This window comes from Boleophthalmus pectinirostris, unplaced genomic scaffold (genome assembly GCF_026225935.1).
Source record: "Boleophthalmus pectinirostris isolate CB_2022bp ecotype Guang Dong unplaced genomic scaffold, ASM2622593v1 HiC_scaffold_7, whole genome shotgun sequence".
Taxonomy (NCBI): domain Eukaryota; kingdom Metazoa; phylum Chordata; class Actinopteri; order Gobiiformes; family Gobiidae; genus Boleophthalmus; species Boleophthalmus pectinirostris.
Window position 1 is genome coordinate 17,725,816 of NW_026571473.1, and position 13,123 is coordinate 17,738,938.

General features: G+C 38.4%; 1 protein-coding gene across 1 annotated transcript in view; it reads left to right on the top strand.

The window, feature by feature from the left end:
• The first annotated feature begins 2,997 nt into the window (after positions 1-2,997).
• LOC110160055 (voltage-dependent R-type calcium channel subunit alpha-1E) overlaps positions 2,998-13,123 on the top strand; it is a 57,881-nt gene continuing 47,755 nt past the window's right edge. The window contains exon 1 of the mRNA XM_055164463.1: positions 2,998-3,503. Within this exon, the coding sequence (XP_055020438.1) occupies positions 2,998-3,503 (506 nt within the window). The remainder of the gene's footprint in view (positions 3,504-13,123) is intronic.

The window sequence follows — 13,123 nt, forward strand, 5'->3', positions numbered from 1 at the left end:
TGGAAATGCTTGGATATAGAGATTGTTAGTATGTTCCAGAGCACACATAGGTCATTTAACCCCCAAACGACCAAGCTTGTCACAGTGTGCAGGTTCTAGCAGCATTCATCATTAACGATCTGACGTGTATCTGCTGTTATGTAACTTTTCTCAGAAGGTCAACCCAGCAGTGAGACCTCTTTGTGAAACATCTTTTCATTAAAACATGCATACAAATCCAGTTGGTGATTAACTGAATTAAGAGAATATCTGAAAGTTGAACCTGCATGATAAAATTTTGTCCAGAATCTGAGTGGTACTAAAACCAGTACAAACAAATCAAAATGTTAGTTAACTCAAAACTACAACATCTTTTGTTTATTGCTCTCAGTCACTAACATACTTTACCTCATTTATTTCAGTAACAATAAACTCACATGGTAGTGAGATCAAGAAGTATTACATACATTAAAGTATATAAAATCTATTGTAGGTTTGTTCCCTATAGTAGCCTACAATATTAAAATCACGTTAAGTCTCTTTTAATAGAGAATGCTCATAATTGTTTTAGGTTAATATTTAAGTAAAAAACATAAAAAATAACATGATAGCAGAACCAGAAATAAATCATAATATCTCCTTTATGTTTTATAAACATTTTCATTTTGTGCATTTTTCCTTGAGTCACATGCCCAGTTTTTCTGTTGCTCTCAGCAAATGCAACAGTGCAATAGAGAGCTGTAAATATGCAGGTTGGCACTGCCTCATGCACTCACTGTAAGTCATGGCAGTCAGTAATACAAAAAATGAATGTAGACTGAACGTGATTGAGATAACAGTCTTTTAACAGTTTTATCAGTTTAAATGAGCTGCTGTTTTTCAGATCAGACAAAAAAAATCACAGTATAATATATTTAGCTATCTTCCTTTTTGGTCATTAGTGCAGATTTAGGTGAAAGAACATTTCCTGGTTCTTTGTGTTCTGACCAAGTTCTAGTAGGAGGAGAGTGCAGGTTTGGGTGAAATATGAGGCGTGATGAGACAGCTGAGTGGTTCCCGGGGGCAGCAGGTGTGACAAGGTTGCCCGGCTGTCCAGACCTTTTCTTCATTTCTCATTATTAACCTCACAAACACCTGGCTGTCTTATGTGAATGTCACAACAATTTAGATGTGATATCACATTAGTCTAGGGTGCATTAGGATTATTTTAGATTCACTTGTATTTAAACTAATACCAAAATTATTTAGTCAAATAATTACATTTAAATGTTATAGGACTATTACTATTGCACAATATGTAGGCAAGAAGCATACTGGTGGGATTTATCTTTTTTAGTGGGGATATTTTAAACCTAGATGTGGTGAAAGCTGACTTACGGTTGTAATAATTATCCAGATAATAACAGGAGAAAGATATAGTATTTTTATTGGTGTAGTCTTTTACTGTTCTCTAAATCTATTAAGTTCTTGTTGCTACCATAACCCTGCATAGACTATAGTCTCAAGGCTGGGTAAGGTAAGAGTCTCATGTCGGAAAAACAACTGCCACAAACCTATACATTATTACTGTTTATATCTGTTGTAGTTTATTGTCAGAAGATATCATTGCAAAAAAAGGAAGGTGCACAGAGCTTCAGGTGTCTATGGTTGGATGACTTGGTGCCAGGATGATTTAAACTAATGCAAATTTCTCTCTCACTTTTGGGGATTTTTTGGCCCTCTACCAATTCAGTAATCGCAGTCTAATATATTTTGCTATGTTTAAGTTTTTCAGTTATTATTTTATACCAAAAATGCATTTAGCTAAAATGTGTTTCTTTTCTATTCTCACTATTTTGTTTGCTGTAATTATACCCTACCTCAATGCACAGATAATGGACTGCACAAATTATTGCATAATCTGTACCCATCGTAACACCTTATTTTAAACCACAAGAAATAATCAAGAGGGATTAACTCCCTGAAGAAACAATGTATAATTTCTAACCCTTTCAACCTGTTGCCACACAGCTAATGCCAATTAGCTTGGCCATTGACTTCATCAGTACTTGTATTTTCCTGCTGTCCTTCAGTGCAGCTCAATACAACACAGCTGTTTGTTTTAGGTAGATCATTGTGAATATGTGCTCTTACTGGGAGCCTGTAATGCACACATCAACTGGTAAACTGCCGTGGCCACCAAATGCCTCACTCACTTGATTAGCTTTAATGAACTCATTCATTTGGGTTGCTGGAAATGCTGTTGCTGTATTATGGACTGTTATGCGTTTTCCTCATTACCTTTTTTCCAAAGTTCACTCTTACACAATTCTACACCAAAGACAGACACCAAAGTCTAGTTATTATGGGATGGGATTTGTGCCACTGAAATTAATGTATTTTCAAATCTGTGTAGGTGTTATTCATTGTTATACTTTAAATCCACCTTTATAGATGTCTTCCTCATCATTAAGTCCCCTGCTTAATTGACTGTTCTCATGTTTGTGCTTTCGCATAGATTTGAATGCTCAGGCTTGGAATGCTGGAGAAACGTTATTGCTTTCAGCTCCTCCTGTAATGCCATCACTCTGTTCTGCAGCAATCCCAGTGAACCATGGCGCACAGGGAACTATAAACAAGAAATCATGCAGCTAACTAAAAGCCAAGAGCTCTATAAAACTGAAACAGAGGCGGCTGCCAAAGTTAATCAAGAATGTGTATTTAAACACTATAGTTTTCAATGTTCTAATTGTTGTTCTATTGTTCTATTATTATTATTATTATTATTATTATTATTATTATTATTATTATTATTATTATTATTATTATTATTATTATTATTATTATTATTATTCATAAACTGTTGCTGTCTGTCTCTATTCATGCAGTAAAGATATACATTTTAGAAAAACATGCTACAAATAAAAATGCTAGAAAATGTATGTGATTAATTTTCTTGACCTTTAGAGAAATATCTTGCTTTAACAGTATCTCTTATCTTTTTAGCACTATGCTGATATTCTCTGCGGCCTTCAGACCATGTTGGAATTGGGCTCCTGTACAGTCAGCACTCAGTCTGTGACCGGGGACCACAATGCACTGGGACTGCCTGGAGCTCCGGTGGGGGCGGAGTGTTGGGCGATGCGTGGGAACAGCACCCCCAGACACCACCTCCTTGCCCCCCCTGCTCTGGACTGTGAGAACTGGCAGAAGCACCGCACAGGACTGGCCTGTGGTTTCAGCCCACACTCCTCCTCCCACCTCCTGGAGCCCCCCAACCTCTCCACCAGCTACAACACCATCTACCTCCCACAAATGCCAGGACAAATGCCCCAGGTCCTTCACCCAAACAGGCTGGGGCTGGCACTGGACGTGACCCCCGCTTTCGATGGAGGGGGGACACTGGGGGCAGAGGGAGATCTGGCAGTTAGCCCCAATGTGATGAAGAGGCGAAGGGGGGGTCTTATTGAGCAGCGGGACATTGTCAAAGCCCACCAGGCTCACAAGATTCACAGCACACCACAGGCACGACGCAAGGAGTGGGAGTGAGTATACTGGCCACAATATTTGTTTTATTAATTTTCAAAGTTCACACCGACATCACTTTGTCATCGACTTCATTGTGTGTTTAAATTTATATAATCCAAGTGCTATATGTTCAGCATTAAGGTTTTTTCATTTAGTTTTTGTAAAAAACAAAACCAAAAAGACCAAACAAAAAACACCCCTCAGGGTAAAACAAGAACAGGCTGTAATGGATACTTCATTCACTTCTACACCTTTATAGAGAAAGATAAAAAAAAATATCTATGTGCAAAAGGTATTTCAATTATACGTTATTATAGGCAAGACAGGTTTTGTCTGTAGAGCACAATCCTTAATCAGTAAATATTGTTGTTGGAACAAAAATCCTGATCTAATACCTAATATTTTACTAACCTCATTATTGTATCTCTATATTTATTTATCAAATATGTATATGTACAAGTATGGTACTGCAAGTGTATTACTGGTCCATTCCCTGCAGCGCTGTGGAATTTCTAGCAGTTACCTCCCTCTGTTTCACTGCTGTGGCTTCACCTCTAGTGTCACAGCCTCCCCTTGTGCCCCCTCTGTGCCCTCACACCCCTCCCTTTTGCTAAACCCCAGGTACAGGATGCAGTCTTGAGTAGTCCCTGTCAATGAGAAGAAATAGACAAGGAAGCAATATGGTAATGAGAGAAATACCTGAATGATTTACTGCTTGAGATATAGTAAGTAACAGAAATGAGAGCACGCTGACCATATGAATTAGGGCAGACTTATTTGCCTCAGGGCCATTAAGCCACAGGTTCACTGACAGGAGGATGGAAATCAGATGTTGCACCTGAGCCAAAGTTTGCACCTGCTCCTGTTTTTCAAAGGAAATGAGTCCAGTTTTAGCATAAGCAGGTGCCTCAGGTTGGGGATAATATGGGCATGGTGTGTGCATGTGTGTGTGCTTTGCCAGATGGAATCAAAAAAGTTGCTGTATTAATAGTTTTAGGGCTTAACAATGTGGTTTGTATGTACCCATATGTTGGTCATTGATCAGGTCATCTAAATGTTCTTGAACTTTTATGTCCCAATTCATTATTTCATGTAAATTTTATGTTTAAACTACACTTTTCCTGTCATATGACACGTAAGAGCAGACAGGTTTTCTCTGCAAATGGAGGAGTGAATGCTGTTGGTAAATGCACCGGTTTGGAAATGCTTGTAGAAATAACTGTATTCTGATCTCCATAATTACAGTGATTATAAGGAATCAACATGTTATTTGAGTTGAAAGAGCAGTAACCTCAAACTGAATATTTTTTTTAATCACAGTTTGACTTTGTTTTCACCGTCAGATATGTAATTAATCTGTGAATGAAAATATCATATCACCCTAGTTATGCTTGCTAATTAAAACCTTTTATCGTGGTAAAATAAAAGTTTAAAATTATAAAATATGGAACCTTCTGTCTGTTCTCCAGGGTTATTATTTAGCATTGGGGGTAACCAGATGAGACTTTTTGAAAATACTTTTATTTGAAATTATGCAAGCAGCTGCCTTAGTACTGTATCATTAGCTGAGCAGTAAGCGTACGCTCTATTTAGATGAAGAAACATGATTTTGTACAATTTATCAGTAGAACCATTATTATAGCTACTACAGAACACCTGATGTGTCTTGTACAATCAATAACTTGAAATTGCAGGGTCTAATATAGAACTAGTAAAATTACTTTTTTGATTTCATATAAAATAAGACACAATTTCCAGTGACATTTGACCTATTTTGTTTATATAACACAAATTGTCAGGTTTTCCTTGGCAAGAACCTTGCCTAATAGCGGTGATTGATTGCTGCATAGATAGACATTTCCTTTCATTTCAGAAAGAATGCTTTTTTAAAACAGTTGTCAACTAAATACAACAAAACATGTCTGTATATTTTCGTCCCTCTTATGTCTTTTACATGTCGTATTAACTCCCACTCTGATTACTCTGCACTGACACTGCAACTATTTCTACACCAGAGACATTTCACCAGAGACAGGACACTGCACCATTGTGCAGAAAGGGAAACATGCACTTTCAAACATGTTATGGGAAATTGTCAGATCTATGGCGGCGGTAATTTTTCAGCGGCGTTGACACTGGCTCTGGAAACCCTCTGTCAGTAGTTGCAGATGACTCAAAGACAGATAGCTTGTCTGTGTGTACCATAAACAGTGTATGGTGTGTACATTGTGTTAGTGTTGTAGAGGATCACTGTTCCCAGCAGGGTGCCTGTGTAAGACTGATTGTGAGTAATCCTTATTTCTTCTGATCAGTACCTGAAAACACTAGCTGTGCCTCTGGCCAGTCATAAACCATCCGCCCGTGTCTTTACTCTCAGCAGCAGCTGCCAAATTGCCTGTTTTCTGTAGGGTCAGTGTGCTTAGATTCTGACACAACAGCACAGCTAGTATTCTGGGGTATTCTGTGTCATTATGAACCAAAAGGTGCTTCAGTGCAAACTTTATTCTTGTGCTCATCACTCTGCTCTGTTGTGCAAGGCCATTACCAGTGACAGTTAAAGCAGCATATGCTGCTATATAAGTCTGAAATGTGCAATTCTGCTCAGCATGCATTGTACATTTTTTACACCTAAAAATTAAAACATCAGTGCTGTAGAGATCTTGTACACTCAACAATCCAGTGATAGGAAACATTGAACTGGTTTATTGAAACATCCCTGCACTAATCTTTTTTTTTTCTGGAAGAGGAATTGGCAAATCAACCAGATGTAGAAAAATGCCAACTAAGTCCAGGGTTTAGCTTGGAGCGTGAGTTATTGTAATTAAACAGTTAGTCTTTCACACTCTGAATGTTCCCAGTTGATAGAAATAATAAATTCTGTTTATAGCTTTTTCTCATAACAGTTTGTGTCATCCTTATTGCAGCAGGTCAGTAAGTCATTTGACTTTCAATTCTGGGTCATGTGACACACTGTAGGTCATTCTTTGCATATTCACAGGAAGTATCAATATTTTCCTCCAGCAAAGTGCCACCACATGAGGCCTGTGCCCTGTCTAATTGCACCAGTGCACAGCTAAGAGGCTTTCCCCCCAATCTTATAGTTTCTTCGTTATTGTCTCACTGTCAGAGTCAGACAGACACCCAGCGCTGCGTAAATGTCAGGGCTGTTTGTCATAAGTAAATTATTAATGATAACATGCTGAAAAGCCATTTTCCTCCTCACCACAAACCTATGTCTCTGTCGAGCAATATGCAGAATGGAGAAGATGCAATATGTGAATGAGAGCAAAACTGTTGTACAACTGAATTGATTTAATGCTGTTATGAATTGAACACACCCATCATTATTTAAAATGTAATGACCGACTTTATTTACCCAGTTCAGCCCATTCCTTGTTTGTGTTTTTAATAGCTCACTGCTTCAACTTGACACTAATGATGACCGTCATGGTAGATAGAGTGAGACATGGATTACCAGGATGGGAACTGTCAGGTGTGTCTCAGTTTGACTAAGAGAGGCTGTTTAACTCACAGTGATCAAGTGTCTCCTCTTTTGAATAAGATTACTTCAGCTTCAGCAGATTGGATTATACTTCTTACACATTACAGTTTGTATTCATAATTTTCCCCTCAAAAGATGAAATGGTCTTACAACCCCAGACAATTAACCTAAAGAAAGATATCCTTAAGTCAAGTAGTACAGTAAAACAAGCTGTATCTGTGTAATCCCTCAGTCATCCAGGTATGTTCCATAGCAAATGGATTTTTTTGTTTTGATTTTATATACATTAATTATACACCATTTACAATTTAGAAACCTGGATCTTTTTTATGAAGTAGATTTTGTTATATTATTATGTAAAGCATATTTGATGTTTCTTAAAGCCATAGCAACAGAAAACTCTTGCAACTAAATAATGAGATAATGTGCACTGTTTGGGTGAGTATGAGTATGAGCATGAGTAATGCTGCAAAAATACCATCTTATTTTAATTATTATGCTAATTCAATTCAGATATTACCACAAGCATGAATAACAATATAAAGGTTTATTTTTGTTTTAGTGATTTGCTTGCGTTGCACAGCCACATCCAATGGCCTAATTTCCCTACACAGATGATCTAGATGCCCCCGTTGTTTTGGAGCAGTAAGTGTTAGTACCATGCATCTCTGGTTTGGCCTGCTTTACTCTGTCACCACCACCAGCCTGTTCTCTCCAGGGATGCCTGTATGAAATATGTTCTCTGCATCTCCCAGCCTGCCCCACCTGATATAGCATGCTCTATCACATTAAAAACCAACCCAAAGACCACAGTGTAATTTAGGTTTTTAGGTAGCAATATCATCATTTAGAATCTGGTTAATAATTGAAATCTGTAGATGTGGAAATAACTTATTTAAAACTAGTGGCAGGTTAAATAATGTTCATTCAGAACTGGGTCTCCCTTTACTGGCTTTTGTGTCTGCTTCCATCTTGCTTGAAGAAGGAAAACTGCTGGAATGACAAGTGAATGTAGAATGATTAAAAATATAAATCAGTAATAGATTTTGACTAGCCCCCGTTTTACGTTATGTGGGTTGTCTACTGTTAGTATAGTCTGTGCATTAGTACTATTATGTGCTGACGATGGTGGTTGCTCTGTGATATAAAACACAGGAAGTATTCTGTGACCTGACAACCAGTCCATCCAGTACATGTGCAAACACTTGGGTCTAATGATGTTGACATTGCTGCTGCATTTAACACACTAGCTGATAGTAGAAATGGAAATGTCATAGAAAAATTTAACTCTGAGGTGGACAATTGACCAGTCATATTTTAATGGTTATTTAAAGATTTCCAAATTTTGAATATTGGATTTAATGTTTACAATAAAGAACTATCTCAAAAGCTGCACAAATGGGACATATTTATGCTATCATCTTCCAGTTTGTGGGTAACTGTGCAGTCATTTCATATTTGTCTGATAGTTAAATTTGAATTAATATTGAATTTAATTCATTTACAGACATTACAGATCTTGTAATCTGACATGTATACTTACTAGGATATTGAAAATGATAGCAAGAGTTGTTTTTTTATTTTCATTATCTGCCACCCCTATGCATTTGATGTTATCTGGAAAGATACTTCTGGAAACAGGCTCTGTCTATAGATCCATGGGTTTTTGATCAGAGGCTTTGGAAAAAATGTAGTTAATTAAGTTGTTATTTTTGACTTATCCTGTTAACAATGTAAAGACATGTTGTGATTTTATAGACAGAAGTAGTGGACAATATAACAATATGAATTAATTCATATTAATTCATAAATTAATTAATTCTGACATTGCCATTGAGAGTCATTGTTCTTCTGTTGAAAGCAGCTCAGTGCTCTAACACAGTGCTTCTCAATTATTTTCTGTCATGCCCCCCCTAGGACGAATAAAACATCTCGCGCCCCCCCGCGTGACTATAGATAGTATCATTTGTCTATAAAATTGTTATAAGTACACCTGTGCGTAACACTGCCACCTTATATGACTGCGTTTTTGCGGCGCGTTTTCGGCGTCAGCGCGGCGCGAATCTGGCGTCAGCGCAGCGCGTCTTCAGCGTTTTGGCGTCAGCGGCCAAGACGCGCGTCAAGTTGAAAATGCTGAACTTTTCGCGTCAGTTGCGCCGCGTCAACCAATCAGGGACGAGTATCCAGAGACTCAGCGACGTTATTATCAGGAAGAAAGACCCGAGAACCAGAACGAGAACCACAAACATGAACGGAGAATAAATATATACGCCACAATCACCGAGCCGATCGCGAGGAATACACCAGGACCGGACCAGGACCAAACCAGGACTAGACCGAGACTAGACCGAGACTAGACCGAGACTAGACCGGGACTAGACCGGGACCAGACCGGGACTAGACCGTGATTAGACCAGGACTAGACCGGGACTAGACCGTGATTAGACCAGGACCAGACCGGTATTAGACCAGGACTAGACCGGGACTGATCCAGTGTCATTAGCGGAGTATAAATATATATACGCCCCAGTCGTCGACCCGATCTCCTCCTTTGATGTTTTATGTCATAAAAACACTCTCTCAGTCTGGTCTGACATTGTTTCGGGAAAAGAGCGGGACCGGGCTCTTGTTTCCAGGGCAACGGATGAGCGTCAAGTATTTTTGTCCCGTTCGTCCACGGCGTCAAAGATGCGCGTCGGGGGCGTCTAAACTCAAATGCAAAGGCGTCCAAATAGAGGCGTCAAGGCGTTTTTTGACGCTTTGGTGTGAACGGCCCTTAAGACAGTAAAAAAAATCTAAATAAAAAAGCATGCTCCCCGAGGTCAAACGCGCCCCCCTTGACGGAGCCTCGCGCCCCCCCAGGGGGCGCCCCACTATTTGAGAAGCACTGCTCTGACACAACATCTACTTTCTGCGCCTTCTCTCTCCTCACTTCTCCACTCAGCCTCCACTTGTGTGAACCCCTATGGTATGTAAATCCTGTGAAAAACAAAATTTTAACTACTATGAGAATTATGAGAATAAGGACATGATTTGCATTAAAGTGTGGTAGCTTGTAACATATCTGCCTGGATTCTTTGTTCATACAGGTAAAGCTCCCATATCACTCAAAATCTATAAACTATGTCAATGTTGTCACCTCATTAAAAACATACATGAAGTTGTGTTTTGTTTCATTCGCACCATATTTGAGTAACTTTGCATCATTAGTCTGTCTACATCTCCAAAGCTCAAAATACTCTGTTCTACCTTGTGATGTCATGAAGCGGTAGTAGTTTTCAAGTTAATGGCTACCTTTTACCTTTTGTTCAGTACAGATTGGTAATTATAGTGCTGAAATCATCCAAATGATTCTAGTGATACTGTATGGAGTTTAAAAACACAGTGGAGCCCTTCCAGTATTACCACATTAACAGAGTGTATTCTGTTTTAGAGCCTGTATAGAGCACTATGCTATTACAAACCCGACTAAAAATGTTAAATCAGACACAGACCTTAAATGCACTGCCAGATATTTATTCAAACTGTAGATTTAAATATCAAAGGTATAATTGTGCAGTACTGAGAGTTCAATGCTGTTAGCTTATTGGAGCAAATGATAGCTTTGTAGTGCAAGAGTATTTTTTTTCAGACTTGAATGCTTTCATGCTAAATTAGCGGGGTGCCCATATAGCTACGAAAGTGCCTAGTTTTTCTGATAATACATTTTGATGCATATAGTCAGCTAGAAAATGAACAGGAGACGAGTCGGGAGAGGGCGTAACAGAATTGATCACATGTCTGGGCTCCTAAACAGGAGGAGAGAAGTGAGATGTTGCACTCTGTGACTGATGCGAACGGGGAATAGGGTCCTTGATAAATCGGCCCAAGATGCTGGGTAAGCAGGCAGAGTCATCATCAACATTCCCTATAAACTACAACATAGCAGTGAGTCAAACCTCATATTTGTGACCCCTAGTGGATATCCGGAGAGCTGCCTTGTACACATGTGGTCATACATCATGGAAATACCAATGTTTACCCATGTTATAAGGCTGAGCAGTATTGCTAAAGAAATTATAATTTTTCTCATCAATTGATTTTTGATTCAATTTTATTTTTTTAAATAATAATAATAAGAGGCAGAATAAGAATAATAAGAATAATAAATTACTTTAATTTATTGCACATAAACAATTTCTAACCAGTGCAATTTAACTGAAAAAAAAAATGGCCCAATTTATACCACCAAAGTCTGAACACTGCTCATAACTCCAAACTGGCTGTTGGCATCCTGATTAAAATACCCAAAGATATCATTAACGATTCACGAGGCTGAATCTAGATCTCGATTAAAATTTGATTTATTTCCCAGCCCTACCGTGTAATATAATTTAGGGTAAAATTTAAAAATGAGTAATAGTATATATAATAAAAAAAAAATGTGTTTCTCATCTTCCACGGTGGTAGGTCTCTCTCACCCTCATTGAGCTCGGGTCCTCTACCAGAGGCCTGGGAGCTTGAGAGTTCTGCGCAGTATCTTTGCTGTTCCCAGTACTGCACTTTTCTGGACTGAGATGTCCGTTGTTTTTCCCGGTATCTGTTGTAGCCACTCTTCCAGTTTGGGGGTTACAGCCCCGAGTGCTCCGATCACCACAGGCACCACTGATGCCTTTACTTTCCAGGCTCTCTCCAGCTCTTCCTTGAGCCCCTGGTATTTCTCTAGCTTCTCGTGTTCCTTTTTCCTGATATTACCATCGCTTGGTATTGCGATGTCAACCACCACGGCTCTGCTCTGTTTCTTATCCACCACCACTATGTCTGGTTGGTTCGCCATCACCATTCTGTCAGTCTGTATCTGGAAGTCCCACAGGATCTTGGCTCGGTCATTCTCCACAACCTTTGGAGGTGTTTCCCACCTTGATCCTGGGGTTTCCAGCCCGTACTCTGCACAGATGTTTCTGTACACTATGCCCGCCACTTGGTTATGTCGCTCCATGTATGCTTTTCCCTGCCAGCATCTTACACCCCGCAGTTATATATATATATATATATATATATATATATATATATATATATATATATATATATATATATATATATATATGTGTGTGTATATATATATTTGCAAATAAATAATATTGGTTTCCTTGTGCAAACCATGCCATTAAACAAATTAGTCTCTGGCTAAGTTTCCAAACCAAAACTGATTCATCATTCCCTTGTTATTTATTACCAACCAACAATGTAATTAGATCCAGTCTCAGCTTTTAATCCTCCAAAGGAGAAAGGTTTAGCTCACTGCAATTTGTTTAAAATCTACAGATGTACAGTGGGATTGCCATGTTCTGCAAAATATGCCTTTCTCAAACTGGAAGCTGCTGCTCAAGCCATGTTAGTTAAAATGGGACAAAGTGGAAAAGCTTGGAACCAACTGCACTAGAACATGGCCTGGTGCCAAATATGGAAGGCACCGGAGAGCTATAGCAATATGAAATTATAGTGGCAAGGCAAGGCAAGTTTATTTGTATAGCACAATTCATAAACAAAGTAATTTGAAGTCCTTTACAGAATAAGAAAAGTGTAAAAATTATTGTGAAGAAGCACATCATGATTTAACATATATTCAAGATTATTGACAGATTAACCTTCCTCAAGTATGTGACCAGTTTATTCAGTTACACTAAATTTGTGTTTTTTGTTTGTTTTCATTTTGCACTATAGATTAGAAATGACTTGTTTTTGCTATTAGAACTCTCACATAAAAAAAGATTATATTATGTTCTGAATAATCATGAGTAACTGTATAATCTTGACATTTCAATTTTGGTCCATCGAAACAAATGCTTGTATAAAGTGCATAAAGATCACAAAACTGCTGCAGTTTCAGAACATAATACACTTTTTCCACAAAGAAGCAACAGAATGAAAGGGATACATTTTTCCTCACTACTAATTTTCCACATTAGATTGTTTTGGTGTGTTACAGGTAAAGTGAACACAGAATCCAGCGCCTACCATCTGCCTCTAATCTCCTCTCTCCTCTGAATTATGACCAAATGTGGAGAATATTGATCCATACCACTGCCAGTTTGAAGGCTGACGCTCTTTTCATTTACTCTCATTTCGATCTACTATATACTGTATTTACAAACT